This window comes from Eleutherodactylus coqui, chromosome 6 (assembly GCF_035609145.1).
Source record: "Eleutherodactylus coqui strain aEleCoq1 chromosome 6, aEleCoq1.hap1, whole genome shotgun sequence".
Classification (NCBI taxonomy): domain Eukaryota; kingdom Metazoa; phylum Chordata; class Amphibia; order Anura; family Eleutherodactylidae; genus Eleutherodactylus; species Eleutherodactylus coqui.
This window is the reverse complement of record NC_089842.1, coordinates 14,838,422-14,864,586: the sequence shown is the minus strand read 5'-3', so window position 1 is coordinate 14,864,586 and position 26,165 is coordinate 14,838,422. Positions and strand designations below refer to the sequence as shown.

At 48.4% G+C, this 26,165-nt stretch overlaps 1 protein-coding gene across 5 annotated transcripts in view; it reads right to left on the bottom strand.

Moving 5' to 3' along the window:
* ARHGEF10L (Rho guanine nucleotide exchange factor 10 like) overlaps positions 1–26,165 on the bottom strand; it is a 93,463-nt gene that overhangs the window by 11,198 nt on the left and 56,100 nt on the right. For all 5 annotated transcript variants that reach the window (XM_066606346.1, XM_066606344.1, XM_066606345.1 and 2 more), the window contains 16 exons: positions 24,152–24,264; positions 23,995–24,072; positions 23,369–23,548; positions 21,063–21,179; positions 20,819–20,911; positions 20,563–20,736; positions 19,056–19,201; positions 18,674–18,852; positions 18,487–18,602; positions 16,437–16,570; positions 14,724–14,824; positions 11,288–11,409; positions 7,573–7,659; positions 5,323–5,537; positions 4,631–4,785; positions 3,323–3,465 (listed from right to left, as the gene is read on the bottom strand). In XM_066606346.1, the coding sequence (XP_066462443.1) occupies positions 3,323–3,465; positions 4,631–4,785; positions 5,323–5,537; positions 7,573–7,659; positions 11,288–11,409; positions 14,724–14,824; positions 16,437–16,570; positions 18,487–18,602; positions 18,674–18,852; positions 19,056–19,201; positions 20,563–20,736; positions 20,819–20,911; positions 21,063–21,179; positions 23,369–23,548; positions 23,995–24,072; positions 24,152–24,264 (2,153 nt within the window). The remainder of the gene's footprint in view (positions 1–3,322; positions 3,466–4,630; positions 4,786–5,322; positions 5,538–7,572; positions 7,660–11,287; positions 11,410–14,723; positions 14,825–16,436; positions 16,571–18,486; positions 18,603–18,673; positions 18,853–19,055; positions 19,202–20,562; positions 20,737–20,818; positions 20,912–21,062; positions 21,180–23,368; positions 23,549–23,994; positions 24,073–24,151; positions 24,265–26,165) is intronic.

Below are 26,165 nucleotides of genomic sequence, written 5' to 3'. Positions count from 1 at the left end.
ACGTGCAATACACATCAAATGCATACCACACAGAACACACTGACAAAACCAATGCATAGGACAAACACTTATCATTTATAGAGGGGCCCCTTTAACTCGGGGCCACTACACGTCCAACAGAATACTAAATGGTGCGCATTTCACTGCCAATCTGAATTCTGCTCCCAAAAATCCCTTGTAAAATGTCCCCATGTGAACAGGGTCTTGGGGTCCTGAATAGCAGGTGGTGAAGTGGCACAAACAGGTAGACTTGCTGGTCGAGTCGGGGGAGCGCCGGTGCCAACCCAAAAGGTATTGGTTCTCCCATAAGAGCTGACATGTCGGTGGGACATTTAGGAGGCGGCTGTAGTGCAGCACGTATTCTGAGTTGTAGGACAGCAGGTTGATTCTCTGCAGGATGCGGCCATATTGGCCGTCACACAGTTTTCGACAGAAGGGAAATAAGTGAGACACTCCTGAAGAAGCGCCGTACACCAGGGCCGAACAGTGACTAATAAACAGCCCCATCAGCCCCCAATAAAGAAGAAAATAGACAGATGCAATTCACCAGGAGCCAATAAAATGGGGTTTTGTTTTCGTTTTTTTTAAAATATATATATCCTCTCCCCCCCCCCCCCAAAAAAAAAAAATTAATAACACTCATTATGGATACACCAAAGAGGTGCCAATATAAACAAAAAAATACAACTTGTCTACAAAAAACAAGCCCTCATATAGTTAATTCGATGAAAAAAATTATATGAAAGTTATGACTTCTTCAGCAAAAAGCTGAAAAAAACTAATCAATTAAGAAGCACAAAATAGGCTGGTCACTAAGGGGTTAAACAGGGACAGGCCAGACGGCCCACTGAGCCTCCTCAGACACTGGGGGTTCCTTCCTGCAGCTGTGATCCACAGATCCACCATTCCATGCCTAGCGTTGCCACCCGGCCAGTAACCCACCGGCTCGGACGGTAATCTGTCCAGACGGTCGGCGCCGGTATTTATTTTTTACCTCCGTTAGAGGCCAGAAAATATAGTGACCTGCACTGAGTAGATCCGGCCGGGCAGCGAGCAGCGCGATCACTCAACCGAGTTCTGTTGCGGAGTCCTGCCGCACTCACGGAGCACCCTGATGATCTCTACCCGGCGTTTGCGTCCAGAGCCCTGTGTGAGCAGGTGGCATCTAGGAACACAAACGCCGGAGGGAGAAGTCTATGGTGCCCTGTGAGTTTACAGCAGGGGGCATACAGAACTGTATTCAGATAAGTGAATGCGCTTGTTGGTCTGACTGCTACCTGGCTGGGGGGCTTACACTATGAGGGTCACTGCTGGAGCCCCTAAAAAGGGCACTACTGGGGCTGCATGATTATTAAGGCCGCTAACTGGGGGAATTATTACTAATGGGACCACTACTGGGTCACTATTACTGTTGAGGCCTCTGAAGGAGGGGGGGGGGGCACAATTACTAGTTGGGGCTAATAGAATAAGTTACAAATATACGTAGTGATAAGCTGCGCCCCGCCACACCCCCAAAACCATGCCCCGTTTTACCTGTGCCGGAATTTTTTGTAACAAAAGGTGGCAACCCTATCCATGCCAGACTTCCAAGGGCAGCTGCTGGCAGCCAACAATGTACAAGACCCTCTAGTATTTGCCAGAAATGTGGGCAGCGACTAACAGAATGGTATTTAACAAGCAGAAATGCAAAGTCCTACATCTGGGCAAGAAAAATGAAGAAAGCACATACAGAATGGGGGGAATTGGGGTAAGCAGCAGCACAGGTGAAAAAGACTTGGGTATACTAATAGATCATAGACTGAACATGAGTCAACAGTGTGATGCAGCAGCCAAAAAGGCAAACACAATTCTGGGATGTAATAGGAGAAGCATAGAGTCTAGATCACGCGGGGTCATTATCCCCCTCTACTCTTCCTTAGGGCTCCCACACACTTGCGTTTGCGTTTTTTGTTAACACGATTGTCAATGGGACTTTCTAATGTTAAAAACGCAAATGCACCAAAAATGCAAGTTGCATTGCATTGCGTTTTTAACATTAGAAAGTCCCATTGACAATCGTCTTACCAAAAAACACAAGTGTGTGGGAGCCCTTAGTCAGACCTCACCTGGAATACTGTGTCCAGTTCTGGGCACCCCACTTTAAAAAAGCCATAGACAAACTGGAGCAAGTTCAGAGAAGAGTTACCAAGATGGTGAGCGGTCTGCAAATCATGTCCTATGAGGAACGGTTAAAGGATCTGGGAATGTTTAGCAGAAGAGAAGGCTGAGAGGAGACCTAATAGCTGTCTACAAATATCTGAAGGGTTGTCACAGTGCGGAGGGATCAGCCCTATTCTCATCTGCACAAGGAAAGACTAGAAGCAATGGGATGAAACTGAAAGGGAGGAGACATAAATTAGATATTAGACAGTGAGGGTGATCAATGAGTGGAACAGGTTACCACGGGAGGTGGGGAGTTCTCCTTCAATGGAAGTCTTCAGTGGCTGGGCAGATATCTGTCTGGGATGATTTAGTGATCCTGCACTGAGCAGGGGGTTGGACCCGATGACCCTGGAGGTCCCTTCCAACTCTACCAGTCTATGATTCTATGTCAGGTGACCAGTCAGGCCCAGATTCTCACTCTTATTGGATGACACTTACTCTCATTTGGAGCACCCATTCACCTTCCTTTCCCCTATTGTGTTACCCCAGTAGCGCCCCCTTCTGGAACAATCCTTCACACTGTAGCACCTGTGGCTTCAAGGACAGTCTGCTGCAGACAACCAATCTTCTATACTGGGTGGCCCCTCCATGGGGTTATGTGTAGCGGGGGTCTTGCTGTTGGTTCCCTCTATCCGCTGGGAGCGGCAATGCTTAAGAAGAGTTACATGCCGCTTCTTGTTATTCCCAACGCGGCGGCGCTCCGCCGACCTCACTATCTGCACAACCCTGAGCAACATTTATTACAGATAGGCCAAGCGGACGACCATTTACATATCTTCCATTTCCCAGCATGCACCGCTCTTGCTGCATATTTTACGGCGGCGGTCAGTTTGTGTGTGCGCCTTCGATAACACTGCGCTGCCGATGTATTATTCATCAGGAAGCGCCGGCAGCTGAGTTATGAGCTTTAATAGATGCAAACTTAGTTTGGACGTTAAAATATGCAAGCGTAGAACCGAGGTAAATAATAGAGCGAGCAGCTGAGGAGCGTACACCGCGGGAGGGGGTCAACGCCGGCGCAACGTTAACTCCTTACTGATCGCTGCCTCGGGACAACGGTTCTCACTGACCGCTACCACCAGCTGCAGTGGAAATCGGCACGTTAAGGGGTCGGGGTTACCTGAACTTTGAGTGGATTTGTTTCCAAGACAGTGACTCGGTTCCTGCAGCTCGCCCACAAGCAATCATCCAGGGCCAAGAGCGCCCGCACAGGGCTGGTGCCGACACGCACCGTGGATAGGTTTTCCGGGTCCCAAAGGCCGCCTGATGAGTGAAAAACATAAGAACTCTGTCAAGGACTCTAAATGTCACCGTGTCATTGTCCTGTCCCCCCTAAGTGTCAGCATGCCATTGTCCTGTCCCCCCTAAGTGTCAGCATGCCATTGTCCTGTCCCCCCTAAGTGTCAGCATGCCATTGAGCTGTCCCCTCCCAAGTGTCAGCACGCCACGGTTTTATCCCACTCCCAAGTATCAGCACCACATTGCCCTGTCCCCCCCATCAAGTGTCAGCACGTCATTGTTCTTTCCCCCCTGAAGTGTCAGCACCACATTGTCCTGCCCCCCCACCAAGTATCTGCACATCGTCCTGTCCACCCCCGATCCCCAAGTGTCAGCACGTTCTTGCCCTCTCCCCCCCCCAAGTGTCAGCATGCCAATGACCCTTTCCCCTCCCAAGTGTCAGCACCACATCGTCCCTCCCCACCCCCGAAGTGTCAGCACCATATTGTCCTGTCCCCCCCACCAAGTATCTGCACGTCATTGTCCCCCCCCCCCCCCCCCCCCCCAAGTGTCAGCATGCCATGGAGCTTTCCCCTCCCAGTTCCCAAGTGTCAGTACGTCATTGTCCTGTCCCACCCCTAAGTGTCAGCAACACATTGTCCTGTCCCCCCCCGAAGTGTCAGCACCCCATTGCCGTCCCCTGTCCCCTCAGTGTCAGCACATCATTGTCCTGTCTACCCCCCAGCCTAAGCATAAACGAGTCATTGTCCTCTCCCCCCTTCCTTCCCCAAGTGTCAGCACGTCATTGTCCCTTCCCACCCCTAAGTGTCAGCAACACATTGACCTGTCCCCCCCCCCCCCCGAAGTGTCAGCACGACGTTGCCGTTCCCCACCCCCCCAAGTGTCAGCACGTCATAGTCCTGTCCCACCCCCCAAAAGAAAGTGTGAGCATGTCATTGTTCTATCCCCCCCAAGTGCCAGCATGCCATTATCCTGCTGCCCACCTCCTCCAAGTGTCAGCATGGCACCGTTCTGTCGCCAAAGTGTCAATGTATCATTATCTGCCCCACAAGTAACAGAGTATCATTCTCTCCCCTGCCCCTCCCTAGTGTTATTGTCCTGTCCCCCCATTTGTCCTCTGTAGTCCCGTTTGTCACTGATAAAAGGTGCAAAGGTAAATATTAGAGCAAGGGATATGGTGGCATATTACCTTGGTTTTGGGGGTACAGCGCTAACGTGCCATCTTGCAGTCCTGCACACAGGTGAGTGGGACTAAGCCGGAGACAGAGAACGGGCTGCAGGTCTGGACTCCTAAGTGCCATCAGACAGGTGGAGCCGGTGTCCACACTGCTGTACATCATTATACTGTGGAGAAAAGCAGTGAAAGAGTTAATGCCGGAAGTGCGACAACCGCAGTAATGGCCGTCGGGGGGTGCGCTAATGTCAGACACTGCAGAGCTACCCAAGTTGTGTTCATCTATAATTCACGGCTACATCATCAATATACATCATAATAAAAGGTCCTTCTCAGAGCCGGCAAACACCGAGCGGAGGACGAAAATGTCAGGCGGCTGCGAGTACAGCGCCATTGTGTCAGGACGGCACACACATAAGCGCGAAGGGGTCTCATAAAGACTTCATGTCACATGACTGTAGCAGCCAATCACTGCTGCTGGATGTTATGGGGACTACAATGAAGCGTCGTCACAGCCTGACGCAGTCGCGCTAGGCAATCATGGCGGACACATCACTGCGGCAGAAGGAAGCAGAACCTCATATGTACATTACAAGTTCTATTATTTCACTAATTGGGGTACTTCAATGCATTTCTAATTATGGCACGGTCGCCTCATGAGACCCTGAAGACTTTGGAGGGTATCGCACCGCTCCGTGCCCGCTCACCTGCCATCCTGGAGCCCCACGCACACGGCTGGCTGCACCGGAGAGGACGTATAGTCCTCCTCTTTGTCGCCGCCCTCATCGGTCACTTTACTGCACACATTCTCCACGCACAGGACGCGGGATGGCAGCGGGAAGGCCTTCAGCATGCGGGGAGATGTGTGGTTCAAGGAGAAGATCTGGATCTGACCGGCGCCTCCCTCCTGACCCCCGCCAACCTGCAAGGAAAGACGAGAATGGGTGAAATCAGTATACGGCCTAGATGTACATCTAAAGCCTTCCGTTACTTACCTGCCACCGATTCTACGGTAGCCAAACATGTTACCGTCGGCCGACCAATAAATGGATGTGGGATCAGGCTGATGGACTTCGATATGGCCGATCCTTATGTTCTGGTGGCGACTTATCTCCCCTAAGAGGAGTCTGGCAGCAACTTATTCCCTTTGACCCATTAAAGGGATCTGCTCATTCAGCCCACAGCTAGTTCTTGCAGCCCCACTATACACAACCGTGCGCTCGGCTGAGGATGCATATATTTTAAGGGAACCTCACTGACCCCAAGATATCACCGCTGGATATAGCAGAGTTCAAGCGCTCAGCAATCTACAGCGGGTCTCATTGAAGTGTCCTGAATTTCTTGACAATCACTTCAGAGGTAATATCTGGGGATCAGTAGGTGTCCCAGCGGTCGGACCTCACCAATCAGGAAGTTATCCCTTATCCTGTGGCAAGGGAATAACCCACTGAGATGGGAATACCCCTTTAAGAACACATGCATGCTGAGCGTATGGGGGGATTGGAAGGAATAGTTGTCGGACGCAGAAACATTCAGCCAACAGCAGCATGAAGTATTTGGCCACCTTAATATTCCAGCCTCCTTCAGAGCTGCATGCACAATTCTGCTTGTTTCCAGTTAAAGGGACTGTCCAGTTATGGGAAAACATCCCTTTAATAGGGCTGCTGGTAGAAAATTAATTGAGATATACTTACCCCTCTACCTCCCTACTGTGGTCCCGGTGATTCTTTCAACAGCTGCTGTTACTGGACGTCAGGTGACCACTGCAGCCAATCAGAGGCTGTAGCGTCACGTTCTCAATCTTTTGACATCATGGCGCTCAGAATGTGAGCACCAGTGCCAGAAAAGCAAGCAGTGTCGCTGCAGCCTGTGATTGGCTGCAGTGATCACCTGACTTCCAGTGCCATAACGAATCCCGGGACCACAGCAGCAGGAGACTGGTAAGTACAGGTGTGTTTATTATTTTACCACAGTAAGTCCTATTAAAGGGATGTTGTCCAGTAACCGGACAACCCCTTTAACTCTGGGTGCAGGACCTCATATCTTCCTGCTGCCCCCTGCTGGTTCAGTCTCTTTGCACTGTGGTGCATTGCTATTTGAAGATTATTACTGTATGATGTGTGCAACGGCACTAAAAATTCCTACATACAAATAGGGTACCCTTCCTCCTTGTGGCTACGCGAAGCGTAGGGAGTCTAATAGGCCAGGCAATGCTCTCTGGGAAAAAAGTATGCAAATCAGCTCTCATCCAGAAGGATATATTATGCTTTTGATGCCACCTATTGGATGTAGCTACAGGGGTGTGACTATAGGGATTGCAGAAGGTTCCCACCCCCCACCCCCCCATAAGGCTCCAGGGCCCGGCTGCCCATAAAGTCTCTCTTCCCTATATAAGAAGACATTATAGTTGGGGGTCTTGTTAGAGACTTTGCATTGGGGGCTCAGCAACTTCAAGTCATGCCTCTGGTAGCGCCTCTTGAAGTCTACGTCCCACCTTTTAATAGGTCTTGCAATGTGACTTGGGATATAAGCCAAACGTGTGGTGGGACTCTGACTGATGGAGGAAGCTACCCCAATGGGTGGCACTACAGAGGCAGCTTTTTTTCCTCTGGGATGAGAGCTAATTTCTATACATGCAAATAGTAATGCATCTTGGTAATAAGGAATAGGGGCTTCCCCAGTAAAGAGACCCCCTCAATCAGCAGAGCGCAGCTGCAAGAACCGGGTCACGTGATACGGCCATGTATTCATTTGGGGTGCGGGATAAAACAGGGGGTGTAAACAGATAATGGGCTACAGATAATTTGCATCCCAGCACCATAGGCAGCTGAATTGTGAGTGCAGCTCCTGATGTGACTGGAGTCTTAAACACGATTGGCTTGGAAGGTCACAGAACTGCATATTATAACGTCATCTCAAAAACACTTTCTGCAACAGAAAGAGAGAGGAAAACGTACCCATAAGTATCCCTGAGGTAGTGAGGTGCTGACGGAAGAGAAGCCCAGAAGGGAGGTCTGTACCGTGGTATGTATAGCGCCCCCTAGCTGCAAAAACAAGAGAAAAACATAACTATGAAACTGAAGAAAAATGCAAAAAAGTCACAGGAATCTTAAAAAGCCAACACTGAATTTAATAGCTTATAACAGCAGAATTAGAAAAAGGAGCGGCTGAGATCAGTTATATACAATGTAAATATCTCTGGAGGTTATATCAGTGCTGGAGTGTTATAAGAGGAGCGGCTGATATCACATATAACCTCCAGAGATATTAATATCATATATGTGATATCAGCCGCTCCTCTTATAACACTCCAGCACTGATATAACCTCCAGAGATATTAATATCATATATCAATGCTGGAGTGTTATAAGAGAAGCAGCTGATATCACATATATGATATTAATATCTCTGGAGGTTATATCAGTGCTGGTGTGTTATAAGAGAAGCAGCTGATATCACATATATGATATTAATATCTCTGGAGGTTATATCGGTACTGAAGTGTTATAAGAGGAGCGGCTGATATCACATGTATGATGTAAATATCTCTGGAGGTTATATCAGTGCTGGAGCGTTATAAGAGGAGCGGCTGATATCAGTTATATATGATGTAAATATCCTGGAGGTTATATCAGTGCTGGAGCATTGTAAGAGGAGCGGCTGATGTCACATATATGATGTAAATGTATCTGGAGCTTATATCAGTTCTGGAGAGTTATAAGAGGAGCGGCTGATATCACATATATGATGTAAATGTATCTGGAGCTTATATCAGTTCTGGAGAGTTATAAGAGGAGCGGCTGATATCACATATATGATGTAAATGTCTCTGGAGGATATATCAGTTCTGGAGAGTTATAAGAGGAGCGGCTGATATCACATATATGATGTAAATGTATCTGGAGGTTATATCCGTGCCGAAGCTATGTAATATCAGGTAGTGATCATGAGGAGGGGGTTCTCTCCATTATCATTTATCCTATTGAAGAACACAATACACTCAGCCTCTCCACAGCCTGAAATGGCTGATAACAGAAATCAATAGACTATATTTACCTGCACGATAAAGATGGAAGAGTCAGTCTGTGGGAGTAGAGAACTACAGAGAGCAGTAATAAAGAGACAATACAGGTGCAGCTAGAAGGTCATGTACCCCCGGAGTACGAGGCAGGACTGGCCGGCTGGGCTTGGACTGCGCGGTGGAGCAGCTGGGTCTCTTCTTGTTTCAGAGCCGCACAATATGTCACCAGATTATAAATAAATGATCAAAGTGACAACGGAAGAAGCCACATTTCATGCCCGTTGCTGTGCCATGCAGCTGCTGGCGTCCTTACAGGGCAGGAGGGGGGAGGGGGGGGACGGAAAACACAAAGGAAAAAAAGTAAACTTTGCAGAGAACCTTCTTTGATTGCATGAAAGGTCTGCGCCGGTCACCGGGGATGCGAGGTAGCGCCGGTTGGGATGCGAAATCACATTTGTTTTAATTAGCGTAAACAAGTGTGATGTGCAGACAGAGGCAGCGAGCCGGGCGCTCCCGCAGGACTGGCACGGGGCTGCCCACGGTCGGAAAGTCTCCAAATGACCTGTCACATCCCAGCTGTTACTGGAGAGCGCGGCGGAGCGAACCATCTCTGCTAAAGAGGGGGATGACGCATCAGAGCTCAACTGACCTGGATGTTACTGCAGCCGGAGAGGGGCTCGATTGTTGGGGGAACTCAGCAGAATCCAGGGGCGACGGGGGAAATACTACCACTGATTGCTGTGGGGTTGGACGGCAGATAGTCGGGGTCAACCGCCAACAGAAGAGCCCCGCCGGGCGCAACAGGGAAGCCCAGTCCTGCAGAAAACCATCTGAGGCTGCGGCTCAGTCATTGCACACTCCTGTGTGACGGAGATTAGATTGTAAGCTGCTCGGGTCAGCGACGGCAGGAGTGATACATTGGGAAGGAGATATTAGATTGTGAGCTCTTGGGCGCAGGGATAGAGAGAAGTATAACCTGTGTACAGCTCTGCAGAATATGTTGGCGATATATAAGCAAAAATAGAAATCTCCATCATTCTGTGATCTCTGGAGAACGAAAACAGCGGAGCTTACGATGCCACCCTTAGAAAACCCTTTGTGGCCCCTGAGGTAGAGGCATACAAGATAGGGCGCAAGACGAGATGCTGCGAGATGGGGGGCAACAAAGAGCAAGACAAGATGCTACAAGGGGGAAACAAAGCACATGACACTCAGTATACCCCTTCCAGTAGTGGTTCCGTACAAGTCCTAAGGATTGTAGGACCAGCATCATCCCGAGTTCCTCCCAGATCTTCTTCCGCTGTGTTGCCTGCATTGTTGTATCAGTGTACCTTTGTGAAGTGTTCCAGTTATTGCAGTAAGGTTCTCCCAGGCCCTCCTGACCGTTCCCAGGTACTGAGGTACTAAAAAGTTAACAGTGTGTGGACTCTACTGATCACCGCCGACATCTTATTCCGGTAGGAAAGGAATGATGGCGTCACCCGTGACAACCTGCAGATCCTGTTAAATGTTTATTGGCCATCCGTATTCTAGGGGTGTCCGGAAGAGGCCCCGTGGTACTTCGGCCGAGGTCGCGTGTAGCGCTCCAAGAAGGAGACTGGTGATTGCCACCATGACCGCGTTAACCTCCCAGCTCCTCGGCGTGGGCCTCGTGTCCTGAGTGGACCCTCCGGGTCACCACAAGGAAACAAAGCGACATGTGTCGTAGAACAAAACACAAGACAAGGCACGGCTGACTGGGGAATGATGCACAAGACAAGGTATGGCGGGGGGAACAAAAACACAAGACGAGGCATGTCGGGGGAAATGAAGCGTAAGACGAGACGCGGAGAACGTGATACGAGAATATTACTCTCCTGTCTGAATCTCCATCCCGCTGGGTATCACAGCGGCGGGGATCTGCAGGCCGCTCGCACACAATTCCTCCTCTCCTTCCATCTCGTTTACGGCACATTACATCAGATTGGCCGCTGTCGAGTAATTACAATTTGCATTCATTTTACTCCTCTTAAGAAGATGAGAGATGGATTTAACCTTGTCAGGATGCGAACGCGGAAAGCTTGAAACGTGACGGAGGACAAAATCAGTCCTCGGTGTCGCCGCAGTACGCCACGTTGGGCGGGTACCCCAAAATTTCACAGAAGCAACCTAATGACTCGGTGCAAATTAGAAATATGTATTTTGCGAACCCCTTATTTCAGAAAAGTCGGAAAACTGCGGAAAACCTGTCGGAATACCGAGCTGATGCAGTGTGCGGACCGGCCGAGACAAATAAAAGGGGGGCTGCCAAGATGGGAAGAAGTGGGGCCTGCCCCAAATATGGGGAGAGTAATGAACCTGCCCAACATGGGGGAAGAATTACTGCCCTAGATATGGGGTGTCAGGGGGGACCCGCCCTAGATATGGGGGAGGGGGCGAAGCTGTCGAGTTAAGTGAACTCTATGGTGTCCTGCTGTCGCACTGTGTGCTAGCTGACAACTTTTCCCTCTGGATTCGGTTGGATGGTGACGCGACGCTGCTCTGGATTCAAGGCCGCGACGCTGCTCCAAACCTCCTCTGTACAGCATCCCGCTGTCATACAGCGCCCGCCATAATACAGTAAGGCGCTGCAGTAGCGACGCAGTAGTTTGCGCCTGTTCTTAGTAACTGACCTGTAAATCGGAGGCTTTCGTAGAGAAGGCAGGAAGGCGACAAACTAGTGTTGGCGACCAGAATGGGATTTTGACTTTCTTCTCTTCCTCGGGGCACAGCCAGCCCGGCTGGTTCTCCTCTCCTGGGAACAAGCAAAGCACAATTACATGAGAAGGGTCCGCATATTATATCCTGCTCCAGCCAATCATAACCGCTGTTGCCGTCACATGACAACTACGCACTTTCCATCCGGATGTTCTGTTTTACTACAGAGATGTGAAAGTACTAGAATGTAGTGTCCAATCAGATTACAGCTGTCATTTACTTAAAGGGGTTGTCCAGTTGTAAAGTACTGATGGCCAATTTGGAGGATAAGCTATCAATAGTAGATGAGTGGAGATCCACCACCTGGAACCCTTCTGACCATCTACTTACCGATTCGGTGCGCTTGTGCCGATTTCTGCAGGAAGCAGGCAGCTCCACTTCCCCTTGCAGTGGCCAGGTTGGGTATTATAAGCTATGTTTTGATTTAAGTGTATGAGTCTAATACCAAACATGGCCACTACAGGGAAACGGAGCTGTCTGCTTCCTGCAGAAATCAACTTAGTGCATGAGCAGCAGCTGAGCAGTTGGGGTTCCAGGCAACAGACACCACTGATTTACTACTTATGGCTTCTCTTCAGAATAGGCCATCAATACTTTCAACCAAACAATCCCTTTAAGGCAGATTAGGACCGTTCTATAAGGCTGTAAATGGCCTCTGAGGGCGATGACGCCAGCACCGAGGCATTCTGACCATCAGGCTCAGCGGGGAGGATCACGTGACTCCTCTTCCTCCAGGGGGACGATTTCTGAGCCGTTCATTAATTAGCCGCTTTGTTGAGTCATTTATTCTTAAAAGACAAAAAAATGCTAATTAAATCCAAAATGTGCAAATCCGAACTGGAGAAAACCGTCCGGAGATAAGTAAAATAATAGAGCCAGGTAAGACGGAGCGACGCAGGGACGATTAACCCGTCGAGAGCCAGGAAGAGAATAGGTGCGTCACAGCGGAGTCTCTAACGTGCAGAGTTACCAATCAAGCAGAAAAATGCAATTTCTTCCCATTAGAGTTGAATGGTCTTTTTAACGAGTTACACTTCTCTTCCCTCTGGCTTCTCCGATAAAAAAAATGTGAAAAAAAACGAGTTAAGACCACGAAGCGCAATCATCCGGCGCTGAGACATCGGGGCATTAAGAAGTGCGTTTTTCAGAATGATTTAAAACAAATTTCCTTGCCATTTAGCTTCTCAACGGCGTCTGCGGGAGCCGAGAGGAAGATAACGATGAGACATACGGGGCCGAAGTCTTCTAAAAAGCCCTGATGAGGCAGGGGAGCGAGGAGCGCAGGAGAGGCCCCATTCAGAATGCTGACGCTTTTCTCTATAGGCCGCTCGTTATTGTAGATGTGCGCGCTCGCTAAACACAAATGCTTTCACAGTTGAAAACCTCTTTGTCCCTGCAATTTTCGAGAGAAGCCTCCGACTCTTCTCTCCTTTTTTGAAGGGTCTTTTAAAAAGAGAGAACAAACCACCTACTTGAGATTATGCCGGCAAAATAAAAGGAGAGGAAGAAAAAACGTAATTACTTTCCCAGGAGCCGCCGGAGCGAGTTATTTAAAGGGGATCTCGCGCTCTGAAGATGACCCTCCCCAGTGACAGAAATACACCGACTGAAGGCGCGCAACGAGCAAATAACCACCGGCTTCATTGCAGAGGCAGGAAGGAACATAGACGTATAATAGTTGGCTTATTAAAGGGGTTGTGCTGAGATACATAACCTGTTCCAGACCGCAGGGCTCCGATAAGTCCCGCTCTCACCTGATAATACCTGATCCGTCCCCCGTACATCGCCCGGATCCCGTCCCCCGTACATCGCCCGGATCCCGTCCCCCGTACATCGCCCGGATCCCGTCCCCCGTACATCGCCCGGATCCCGTCCCCCGTACATCGCCCGGATCCCGTCCCCCGTACATCGCCCGGATCCCGTCCCCCGTACATCGCCCGGATCCCGTCCCCCGTACATCGCCCGGATCCCGTCCCCCGTACATCGCCCGGATCCCGTCCCCCGTACATCGCCCGGATCCCGTCCCCCGTACATCGCCCGGATCCCGTCCCCTATAAATCACCCGGATCCGTCCCCTATAAATCACCCGGATCCGTCCCCTATAAATCACCCGGATCCGTCCCCTATAAATCACCCGGATCCGTCCCCTATAAATCACCCGGATCCGTCCCCTATAAATCACCCGGATCCGTCCCCTATAAATCACCCGGATCCGTCCCCTATAAATCACCCGGATCCGTCCCCTATAAATCACCCGGATCCGTCCCCTGTAAATCACCCGGATCCGTCCCCTGTAAATCACCCGGATCCGTCCCCTGTAATCATCCGATTTTACTGGAGTAAACCCCAGCCAGATCCGCCAGAACAGGCGCTGTTCTTACTGAAGGTATATAGAGAGCTTGTGAGCGGGGGACAACTCTCCATGATGAAAAGCTGATGTGCTCTTGGCACAATCCCTTTAAGCGTAAAAGGTAACCCCTTGCCGCTCTAGGTTGTAAGTTTATGTCCTAGCTGCAAAGGGGTTTCTAGACAGGACATAAACGTATATCCTGTGGATGGCGCGGGCGCAGAAGCAGACCTCCTGCTGCAACAGCGGGGATCACTGAGAATACTGATCTCTGCTGTTAAGTCCTTACATACGGTGATCAATGTTGATCGCGGCATGTAAAGGGTTCACAGAGGGAAGGCGCTCCTTTTGTGAGGTCATCAACCTCTGCCATGTAATCACGGAGGGCTAAACGGTTAACATGGCAACTGGATGCCAGACAATAGTGCCCGGATCTAGCATGTCCTGTGATAATACAGTGCAGTACTTTTTTTTACTGCAATGCATTATCAGAGTGTCCCTACATGGACATAAAAAAAAAGAAAAAAAAATGTGTATAATACAATAAATTAAAAGGGTTAAAACCTAAAAAACACCTTTTTTATGCCCTTTCCCAAAACAGGTTTGGCATCGTCGAATGACCCATACAATAAAGCAACCCACTTTTTATCCTGCACAGCAAATGCTATAAAGTAAATTGAAAAAAAAATTAAAAAGCCAAATTTCTTTTTTTTTGTTCTTTGCACCTCCCCTCAAAAAAATGATCAAAAAAGCCATATGTATCCCAAGATGATACCAACAAACATTACAGCTCATCACGCAAAAAACAAGCCGCCACAGGGCTCCGCCCATGGAAAAATAAAAAAAGTTATGGGAATCTGAATGCAGCAATGCAAAAAAAGAGAATCTGCCCCGAACCCGCAGGCCTTCTTGGTCGGTCGCTCTGCATATTTGCAGCTTTAATAACCTTTAACTTGTTTGCAGCATCATTTCTGCAACAGACGATCGGCGGCGTCTCCACTTACTGAGGGCGATTTTGGCCAAGTGCAATCGGTTCACCCAGGAAATCTTGCTCAAGGGATTTGGCGTGAGGAAAAGTACCATGAAACTCATTGGACGTCCAGACCTAAAGACAAAAAGTGAAGGATCAGGCGGCATCAGCCAGAAGGAATACATGTAGATAAGCTAAAAGCAGAGAGCAAACGATAATATGAGAGGTGTGATACTCCTCTGTGGAATATCATACAAGGATAGTAAAAGCTCCGCACAATGGAGAATGCTAAAAATGTAACTAGACGAGGAAAGTGGAATGAGAAAAAAAAATAAAGCAGACAGCGCCACCTAGTGTCTCAGACAATGTTATATTGTATGTATGCTCCCATACATAATTTGTCCCAATAGAAATTTGGAACAATAACTCTACAGCGCCACCTACTGGAAGGCAGAATACCCCGAAAGAGTCTGTCTGTGCATGGTTTATCCTTTCCTTATGGAGAGGATTCTGGCTTTGGCTTATATTCCCAGACATGGCTACAAGGCTGGTTAAAAAGGTCTGACATTGACTTGCAGGAATGCTGGCTTCCAGTAGGTGGCGTTGCAGAGGTATTATTCCATCTTTTCTTTTGCATATTTCCCAGAGGAGCATGCATGGCATTACGAGTCTCCTCACTCACCCTCTAGGTGGTCTTTTTAAGGAGAAACGATACCCTTACTGACAGAGATTGTCCCAGTGATGCTGGACAACGAGGCGACACCGCAACCATTAAAGTAGTTTTCCAGGACTGAATTACTGACGACCTTTACTCAGGATAAGTCATCACATAGCTGATTGGCAGGGGTCCGCCACTTGGGACCCTAATCCATCAGTTGAGCACTGCGGTCCCAATGTTCAAGGGTCACATGACCTAGGAGCAGCTTAGTCCAATTCTGAGATTGAGATGCAATACCAGGCACAGGCAAGATACTTGGTATGGACTTAAGTGACAGCGGCAATTACCAGAACACTGCTGTTACTTCAAGTCAGTTAAGTGCTGAGATCCCGAGTGGTGGACCCCCGCCAATCAACTATTGAGGACCTATCAGCAACACTACTTTTGGGGTGCTCTTTGCTTCTCTCATTCGGAGGAGCAGTAAAGAGCACCTCCAAACTACGCTCACTGCTCTAACCATTATGGGTATCCTTTAGATGACCTCATTTAAAGAGCCATCATGGGTCAACTTTTTATTGTCTCCCTAGGGTGTAACGATCACGCAGGACATATGGGGGATATAACATACGTACAGATTCCTTCATTGTTGAGTGGGCTGCAGACCTGTTCCCCCATTCTGCCATATGATCTCCACCGTGACTACCTCAATCCTCCGCTATCTACTGTGTTTCCGTTCATTCTTATGAGAGCTGCAAAGTCAGTATCGTAGGAATGAATGGAGACATTTTTTTGCATGCGGGAGGATCTGGCAGGTCACGTGAGAAACCAGAACGTTGCAACTCGGTTAAGGGATCAGTAAGAATGTTATCTCCCACAGTAAACCCTGTATGCTAATTTCATACAAAACAAAAAAAAAAAAGTTTCCCTGGAGCGGCCCTTTAAATGGTTGTAGAATTATGCTGCAGTACTGCTACAGTCCTATAGATGGAGCTGTAGTTCACACCTGGTTTACAAGGGATGATCCCTCTTAGTGAGCCAAACCAGCATCCCCATCAGACCACCGAGTCCCTTCTCTTTCCCCCAACTCACTTATCGGATTTCCTTGGCATTTGCAGCTGGAGCCGTAGATGACATTTATTGGCCGACTGAATGTCCTCCTCTTTCAGCCGGATGAGTCTGGATAAACCTAAACACCAATCCTGAGCCACCGTCATGTTCAGATTCTGCAAGAGGAAGAAGGCCACACCGTGAGACAGAGTAGATAACGCTTGTAGGGAAACAGTCAGCAGGAAGGGCTGCGAGGGGTCAGGAATATTCTGTACGGTCATATAATGTATTACTGATTATAGGGAGAAAGTGCCAGGAGGAGAAACGTATATCATGTATACATCAAGTGCCTCCAGAGAACTGTGCAAGGGCCGGAGGATTCCCCGCAGTGTCATCAGCAATAAGGGTCTATACAAAGGGATGCCTACTATGATAGAAGAGCCGGCAGTATTATAGCAGGTTATATTCTTGTACATAGGGGCAGTATTATAGTAGTTATATTCTTGTACATAGGGGGCAGTATTATAGTAGTTATATTCCTGTACATAGGGGGCAGTATTATAGTAGTTATATTCTTGTACATAGGGGGCAGTATTATAGTAGTTATATTCTTGTACATAGGGGGCAGTATTATAGTAGTTATATTCTTGTACATAGGGGGCAGTATTATAGTAGTCATATTCTTGTACATAGGGGGCAGTATTATAGTAGTTATATTCTTGTACATAGGGGGCAGTATTATAGTAGTTATATTCTTGTACATAGGGGGCAGTATTATAGTAGTCATATTCTTGTACATAGGGGGCAGTATTATAGTAGTCATATTCTTGTACATAGGGGGCAGTATTATAGTAGTCATATTCTTGTACATAGGGGGCAGTATTATAGTAGTTATATTCTTGTACATAGGGGGCAGTATTATAGTAGCTATATTCTTGTACATAGGGGGCAGTATTATAGTAGTTATATTCTTGTACATAGGGGGCAGTATTATAGTAGCTATATTCTTGTACATGGGGGGCAGTATTATAATAGTTATATTCTTCTCCATAGGGGGCAGTATTATAGTAGTTATATTCTTGTACATAGGGGGCAGTATTATAATTGTTATATTCTTGTACATAGAGGCGGTATTATAGTAGTTATATTCTTGTACATAGGGGGGCTGTATTATAGTAGTTATATTCTTGTACATGGGGGGCAGTATTATAATAGTTATATTCTTGTAGATAGGAGGCAGTATTATAGTAGTTATATTCTTGTACATAGGAGGGAGTATTATAGTAGTTATATTCTTGTACATAGGAGGCAGTATTATAGTAGTTATATTCGTGTACATAGGGGGCAGTATTATAGTAGTTATATTCTTGTACATAGGAGGCAGTATTATAGTAGCTATATTCTTGTACATCGGAGGTAGTATTAGAGTAGTTATATTCTTGTACATAGGAGCAGTATTATAGTAGTTATATTCTTGTACATAGGGGGCAGTATTATAGTAGTTATATGCTTGTACATCGGAGGTAGTATTAGAGTAGTTATATTCTTGTACATAGGAGCAGTATTATAGTAGTTATATTCTTGTACATAGGGGGCAGTATTATAGTAGTTATATTCTTGTATATAGGGGGCAGTATTATAGTAGTTATATTCTTGTACATAGGGGGCAATATTATAGTAGGTATATTCTTGTACATAGGGGGCAGTATTATACTGTAGTAGTTATATTCTTGAAATAAGTCACACCTTCACCGTACTGTTACTTTTGTTTCAATGGGGAAGACGGAACTAGCCGAGAACAAGCACTCCAATACCTGCGACATTGCCACTGAAGATACATGGAGTGGCATCATGTATATGTGACAGCTACTTCATTGCAGTGTGACCGCAGGGAGGAGGAGAGGGGAATACAAGTTCCCAGTTCTCAGGATCGGTGGGGGTCTCAGCGGTGAGACCCCCCACCAATCACACTTTTATGTCCTATCGTGGATAACAATGAGGACACACATAGGAGCATTGGACTGTAGGGTTTAAAGCACCAGATTCTTGCACTACGCCCCCTATAGCTTCCTAAATGTGAAGCGGTTCTCACCTGGTAGGTACCGTGCAGGGTACTGATGAGCTGTGTGATCTGCTCTACAACCTCCAGGTCTTTCTTAACATCCTGCAGCTCCTGGTAGAGGCGCGGAGAGCCCAGAGACACTTTATCTAGGAGTGGGACATGATTACAACCTTGCATCTTTATTACATGGACTCTTCCCCACATTGACAGAACTTACTTTGTCCTGCAGAGGGCGACTGTTTCTTGCCGATTGGCTGTTGCACCCCGGATGCTTCTTTCTCATATACATTTCCTTCCTGTCCAAACTCTGCCACTTGGAGTTGGGGTAACGCTGCGTTCCACTTTAACACATAGCGAGGCCCGAGAGGCACAAGGTTGCCAATATCGGGCTGGCCCCTGGTAAAAGAAGAGCCCCTGGGACATTAGAATGGCCCAGACTGGTATTGAACTATCTGAACTTGGTAGACCCCTTTAAAGAGACCCTGCTGACTTTTGCATTAAATGTATAGTTCACTCATAACAGAGGTCCCCGATTCATAGGACGCTCTAAACTTGCGGTCCCTCATTCCAGGCCCGCTGGCCGGGCAGCACGTACTCACTTGAAGTTGATGTTGGCGCACACCAGCACATCATTGAGCAAGAAGAGTTTCCGTTCCTTGGACTTCAGCAGCTGCCCCTTCTCCCCGTACACCATCTCAGTAAGAGTCTCACATATGAGGAGTTGGTGCTGACCAGAGCTCAGACTCTGCAAGAAGGAGAAAGTCTTGTAACTCCGTACTCACAGCAGCACAGAGGAAGGGACAACAAAGTAAGAACCGCCCTACAAATACAAGTCCTCGAGCCACCATGTTTGTAGAGGTAGCCGTCACCAGCACTACAATGAATGCTGATATTACAAGGGGCTTTCCTGGTAAATACTATTGATGAGATATCCTCAGTATAGATCACTAGTTGATTACCGGGGATCTGCTACTCAAGATGCCCGGCGATCAACTGATCGCCCGGCCCATCGTCAGTACAGCGGGTCAACATCATTGGGTTCAGAGCAGAAAGTCTAACACATAGCTTCAATCCCACTGAAATCAAAGTCGCCTATTATACTTCCAGCTCCAACCCCAATATAAAGCCAAAAGAGTAATATGTGGCTTCGGGAGTGAAGCTATGTGTTAGACTTCCTACGCAGACCCTGACGAGAACGCCCGGCAATCACCTGATCACGGGAATCTTGATCAGCGGATACCCGGCGATCGTCTATTGATGATCTCTGCTGAGGATAGGTCATTAATAGCATTTGCCTGGGAAAGTGTTCCATATTTTAACCTACCAGCAGGGTAAGTAAAGGCAGGGCTGCCCTGATGGCCCTTCTGTACGGGCCGGATGAACGCTGTATGGCGGCGAATGATTGTTCTCCATCCACGTTCATCGCTGCTGGCAGCACATCGCCCCTTAACACAGGGAGATGTGCTGCAGAGAAGAACGATTATTCCCAACTGCGCAGCGATGCGGTCACCCAATAAATAACCGTACGCATTAGTTTATCTGCTGATCGCTGCCCCATCTGCACAAGACAACGATCAGGTGAACAAGGGTTCTGAAGACACTCATTCATGATCATTGGCCGATGTAAAAGGACCAATTGGAAAATGGCATGTTGAATGAAGCTCGTTACTGCCGCTCACAGCAGTACATGATCACTGGTATGAGGATGAACAATCGTTACTACAATTATACAATTGTTCGCCCCCGTTCTCGGCAGCACAGCTCCCCCATTTATGGAGAGAAGCGCAGCCGACTGGCAATCATTTTTTTGCGGTAGCATGAAAGATCCCATCAAGCATTTGCTCATTCATCAGCTGATCGCTGGCACATTTATATGGGCTGATGACCAGGCAAACAACTGTTTGTGCCTAATCATTGCCCGTGTTAAGGTGCCTTTACTTCAATGTTTGTGCAAAAGAGAGGGAAGGGGATTGACCCAAGAGCGATGATGGCTTCCTCTCCTACAATGGAATGGATGAAAGGAGTGACCATCAGGATCCCCTGCCCAGGATGGGGGTGGTTATATGGTGCAAGCACAAAGACGGAGCCCCCATTTATGCTTCTCACCTTATACAACGTGCTGCGGTCATTTATACTCTTGCACAGCTGCTGGATCTCAGCCACTTGGTCAGCAACTCGTTTCTGCTCATTAAGCTTCTCTGCCAGCGTCTCCAGTTCTGTGAGTGCCAGCTGAAGTGACAAGCGGTCCGGATGTCCCCGCGGCGTGTTCTTTAACATGTCCTGTAGTGCACAGCGATCAGTGACCAGGTGAGGATAATAAGGTTAAAGGAGTAGTTGGGGGTGAGATGAATAATCAACCTACCTGCAAGAGGAGGATGAACTGGGGAAAGCGCTGGATTGGTTTCACCATCAGCCCATAGAGGGTCACCCGGTCCGGACTGGCGGCCTGCTTTTTCTGTAAGACAAGGAGACATGGTGTCAGGAAACTGGTGACTTAAGCTCCTCCAGTCGTTGTTAAACTACAGGTCCCAGCATCCCCTGGCCAACAGGCCGGTTGCAGGCCATTAATTTATATAGAGAAGATCCAGGTCACTCGTGGCTCTCACCTTCAGGAACTCCAGAAAGGCCGGCTTAGTGAGGCAGGCCTTCTTGATTAGTGTCATGGCGTTGGTGAAGTTGTTGACATAGTCGCTGTAGACGTCGAGCACCATTGACTTGGAGAACTGGAGGAACGAGAGAAAGACACAAGATGATGAGCAGAGAAAGAATAGACAAGAGCAAGACAGAGATAGAACTAAGGATCGTCCATGTAGCCAAGACCTAAACCGGCCCATATGTACCAGGAAACGTTTACCGACCTCCCTGATAACGTTCTCAGCAGACAGAAGTCACTGTGATTCTTCAGATGATTTCGGCTGGCCATTGAGTAATTTACCCATCTGTCTGCCAAGAATGTGATCAGAAAGGTTGGAAAATTTATCTGGTGGTTGACCGAATCTACACTGCTCAAGAGTGAAAGGAACACTTAAATCACACATCAGATCTCGATGATCATCACCATCTTCAGACCCTTTCACATCTGTCCCATCTGCTCAATGTGACGCTGTGAAAAGAACGACGCGCCAATGGCGGACATGCCAATCATGGTGTTTTCTGGTCAATGCCAGTCAAACTGCCTGGTGGACGTCGGCCTTCATGGAGTCTGTATGACAGTTTGGCCAGTAGCCGCTGGAGGTTATTCTGTTGGGCTCTGGCAGCTCCTCCTGTTCTGATGCCGGGTTGATGCTCTTCTGTCTGTCTCTCCTCATATAACGCCTGGCGGACATGGCAGACCTCCTTGGATGAGTCATCCTGGAGGAGCAGGACCTCCGGTATCTCCTGATTGGGCAGCAGGTGGCGCCTCATGTACCAGGAGTGACAAGGATGCCAACAGAACTAGAGAAGAATCAGTTAGGAAGGAGAGTCCCAGTCCCTTTTTGGGTTTAACAGGCTTAGAATTATGTGAAAGAAAGAAAACAGCCCGCCCACTCCCACAACTGCCCGTCCAACAGTAGCGCCCCAGTGCTCAGACCCCTGAAGGGCGCTGGTGGTCACGTGACGTTCACCAGTTGAGCAGATAGCTGCTAAATCACAGGTTTCAATGGCCATGGAGGAATCACCGCTGAAGCCTGCGATTGGCTGAGTGGTCACAGACGCAGTCAAGTGGGGAGAACGGCACTTTTCTTTCACGCAATTCTAAGCCTGACCAATTGTTTTTGTTTGTTTTTGTAATGGGAACTCGTGCCCAACTAGAAGCAGCATTAAGTAGGTTGCGGTGCTTATAGTTTACGTGATGTGGAGTCAAGGGAGCCTCTTCTCATACTCATACCCATTTCTGTGGTGTCCCGCGGCGAAGTCAGCGCACGCACACCCATCCATCTCTAGGGGAGCGTGGACTCCTGAGAAGAGTCAATCTGCTGCAGGCGCGCTGATTGTGACAGGGCCAGCGCAGAGAACGGGCAAGTATGAAGAGAGGGTCCCCGGACCCCACATCACCTAACCCTCAAAGAACTTAGTCTATGGTGCTTCTAGTCGGTTCCCTGTAATGGTTGAGCCGTGTATATACACACATGTAGGGGTATACGGATAGAATTCTTTATGATGGAGCTCGGCAGAGAGATATCAGCTCCAGACAGAGAACGATGAAGTTTCACAAGTGAAGCGCGAGCCGGGAAATACAGATACAAGAACAAATCTGAGCGCAAAGTTTCACAACAGAAGAAAAACAGAAGTAAAATTCTAAAAAAAATTCACATAAAACAAAAATAAAATATCCGTGAAATACAGAATTACCTAATAGAGACCATGGGGAATAACGCTCTGTATAAAACCACCATGTGTGATACCATCTGCTGCGCTGCTGTATCTGATCCTGTGTGATACTATCTACTGAGCTAGTGTATCTAATCTTACCATGTGATGTGCTGTCTGCTGAGCCGTGTATCTAATCCTACCATGTGTGATACCATCTGCTGCGCTGCTGTATCTGATCCAGTGTGATACTATCTACTGGACTAATGTATCTAATTCTATCACATGTAACTATGTATCTAACCCCATCATGCGTGGTTCTGCCCGCCGAGTCATGTACCTAAGCCTATCATGTGCACTAATGTCTGCGGTGTCATGTATCTCATCTCTTATGTGTGATCCTGCTTTCTGAGCAGCTGCTTGTAATGTTATCATGTGCGTTACTGAGTTCCAAGTTATGTATCTAACCCTATCACGTATGATACTTCTGCAGAGCAGCTGTATCTAAGCTGATCATGTGATACTGTCTGCAGTACCTCATCCGATCACATGTGATACTGTCTGTCGAGCTGCTGTATCTAAGTCTATGTCTTACAACGCTGCCCTATCGACGGTCACTTACTGAGGCCACAAACAGGTCCCCGATCTTCTCGGTGGAGTCCCATTCTGCGACGCGGGAGGCCAGAGCGATCTGGAAGACGGAGTGGCAGTGCAGGATTTCCTTCACTCGGGAGAACACCAACTGGCACTTCCGGGCGCTTAGTAATTTGGGCTCCATCTCCAGCAGGGGATTGCGGTAATCCTGGAAGACAATGATGAGGATGATGAGGAGGAGACAGATCCAAGGGGTACAAGCAGGAGGGATGAAGAACTCAACCAAACTCCATATTACTATCTGCTGACAGCTGACATTTTCACTTCTGTTTTACCGCCATGTGCCACATATTCCTCTCTGACGCCATCCGTCCCCATTCATCCTATTCCAGCACTTCAAATGCTGGGTGACCGCTGGCGATCAGAGCCCACAGGGGTGTCACCCAGCTTTCTATGACCCTTGATTAGGATAGAAATCTATAGATCCATCCTCTATTACTTCTCTACATCTGATCTGCCTGAGTGTCAGTCTTCACTGCAGATCTGGAATTCTATTCACACACCAGAAAATTCAGCTACATTATGGTCCCTTCTAGATAGAACTAGTGCTACCTACCCTGTATAAATTGTAATATGCAGAGAGGATGGACTTACCTGCAAAACCCGCTGCAAAGACTCCACGTAGCTCCGCTCGCTCTGTACAATGGAGGACAGGATGTGACGCCGCAGAACCTGTAAGACACACAACGCTAAGTTATCTGCTTCCGCCCTAGAACAGCGAGCACAACGTGCCACCTAACCCAGCTCTCACCTGCTGGGCACTGAGCCCCTCTGGCATTGGCCCCAGCTCCGACGGTGGGGGGGCCATGTCCAGATCCAGTCCGCTTACTTCCAGGAAGCCCATCTCTTCTTCCTCCGAATCTCCTGCAAGAAGAAAGAGTGCATGAAGTAGGAGACATCCAGGGGGCGCTGATGAGGGGGTGGCGGATGGCAGTTACCCGAGGAGATGCTCTCTTCCGTGTTGGCATCGCTCTCTGACACCGACTTCTTGGATTGTGACCTCCGCAACCACTTTGAAGGTCTGACCCTCCCCCAGCTGAGCCGGAGGGCCACGCTACTGGTGTGAGTGTCGGCATACATGGCCGGTGCCTCGGCTGCACTGACTGAGGGCTTGGGTGTCGGAGGAGGAAGAGCAGGAGGTCCTGTATGCTGACAGCGGAGATTTACGCCGTGACTCACAGATCACTTCCCTGTTCGTGGAAAGACGCAGCAGATGATCCAGAGAATAAAGCGCCGCTGCCGCCGCCGGCTCGTGGGACACGGATTATCGGTAGGTAATTCTGTTATTTCTCTAGCGTCCATTGAGAATAAGCTGGATCAATAACTTTGGGGAAGGGGCCAAGTTTTTTTTTCTACTGAAGGCTAATTGCTCACTGGATTTGAGAGCCCACCAATAACGTTTATGGAAGGATCGGTCCGCTCTACCACCGATGTTCCAACTGGAGCGCTTCCGTCAACCAGATGGACGTCCCATCCCAGTGCCAGAAGTAATGGGATAGCGGTAAGTAATTCTGTTGTTTCTCTTACATCCGTTGAGAATAAACTAGACCAATAACTCTGGAGGCAACGAAAGTTTCTTTTCTACCGAAGGCTAATTGCTCGCTGGATTTGAGAGCCCACTAATAACGTGCTAGCGAGACTCCACAAGCGGTCTTACAGACGGATGGGACGTTCCATTTCTGAAGTTGTCCAGGCGTTTACGATTACTCTCTCCGCAGTGTCACGCGTGTACCGGAGGTACGTCACAGACTGTGCATATCACCCACAGTCGAGAATGGGTGATTAATGATCACGACTGGCGGCGTCTGGTTAGAATTGCCCGTGCGGACAGATGTACAATGGAGTATAACAGATAGCACATGGCCCCAAATACACTAGTAGTTGGGGGGGGGTGGGGTGACAAAAACTTATTCTACTGATCAGGATTCTAATGGAAGAAAAGTCAGGGCTTTAAAAGGAACTCGGTTAGAGATCATCAACCAGAAAGCGGGTTTTCCAGGTGTATACTTTTAATAACCTGTCCTGTAATCGTTGGGGGTCCGCCCCTCGGGACCTCTGACAATGAGCTGATAGAAGTTACAGCGGCGCTCCGGTGAACACTGCTGTCACTTCAGTCCATACCAGGCACAGCCCTGTATATTGTATAGAGGTCATGCCTGGTACTGCAGCTCAATCCCATTCACTTGAATGGCTGCTCCCAGGTCATGTGACCAATGAACATGACACCACAGGCCCAAGAAGAGGCTGCGGCGCTCATGCGAGCACCATGGCCTCTTCAATCAGCAGATCGGCAGGGATCCTAAGTGGCAGATCCCCACCAATAGATTACTGATGATTTATCCTGTAAAACCCCCTTAAAAGGAACCTTTTACCAACTGTAAGGACCAGAAACTGAGTTATGATACTTATAGTTTAGCTTATATGGGGTCTGGGGAGCTGTGTCTCATACTCACCCGGACCCCCGTTCCTGCAGGCTCCTCTAGCAAGGGCAGCACACACCGTCGTCTGCTGACACCTCTCAAAATCTGTCCGTACCATTTCTGTGGGAGAGCGAGCCCACAGCCTTCTGAAGAGTCCGACTACTGTGCCGTCAGCAGGTCCGGGGTCTGGGCGTGCAGCGGGCATCCCCCTCATTCTTGCAGGGGTAGGGTGCTGTCACACAAGCAGTTTTTGTTCAGGCTTTTTGAAGCCAGCCTATACCAATATATAGGGGTCACACTGCGTGGTGCGCCGAGAAACACAGCATGCTGCCATTTATTTATCTT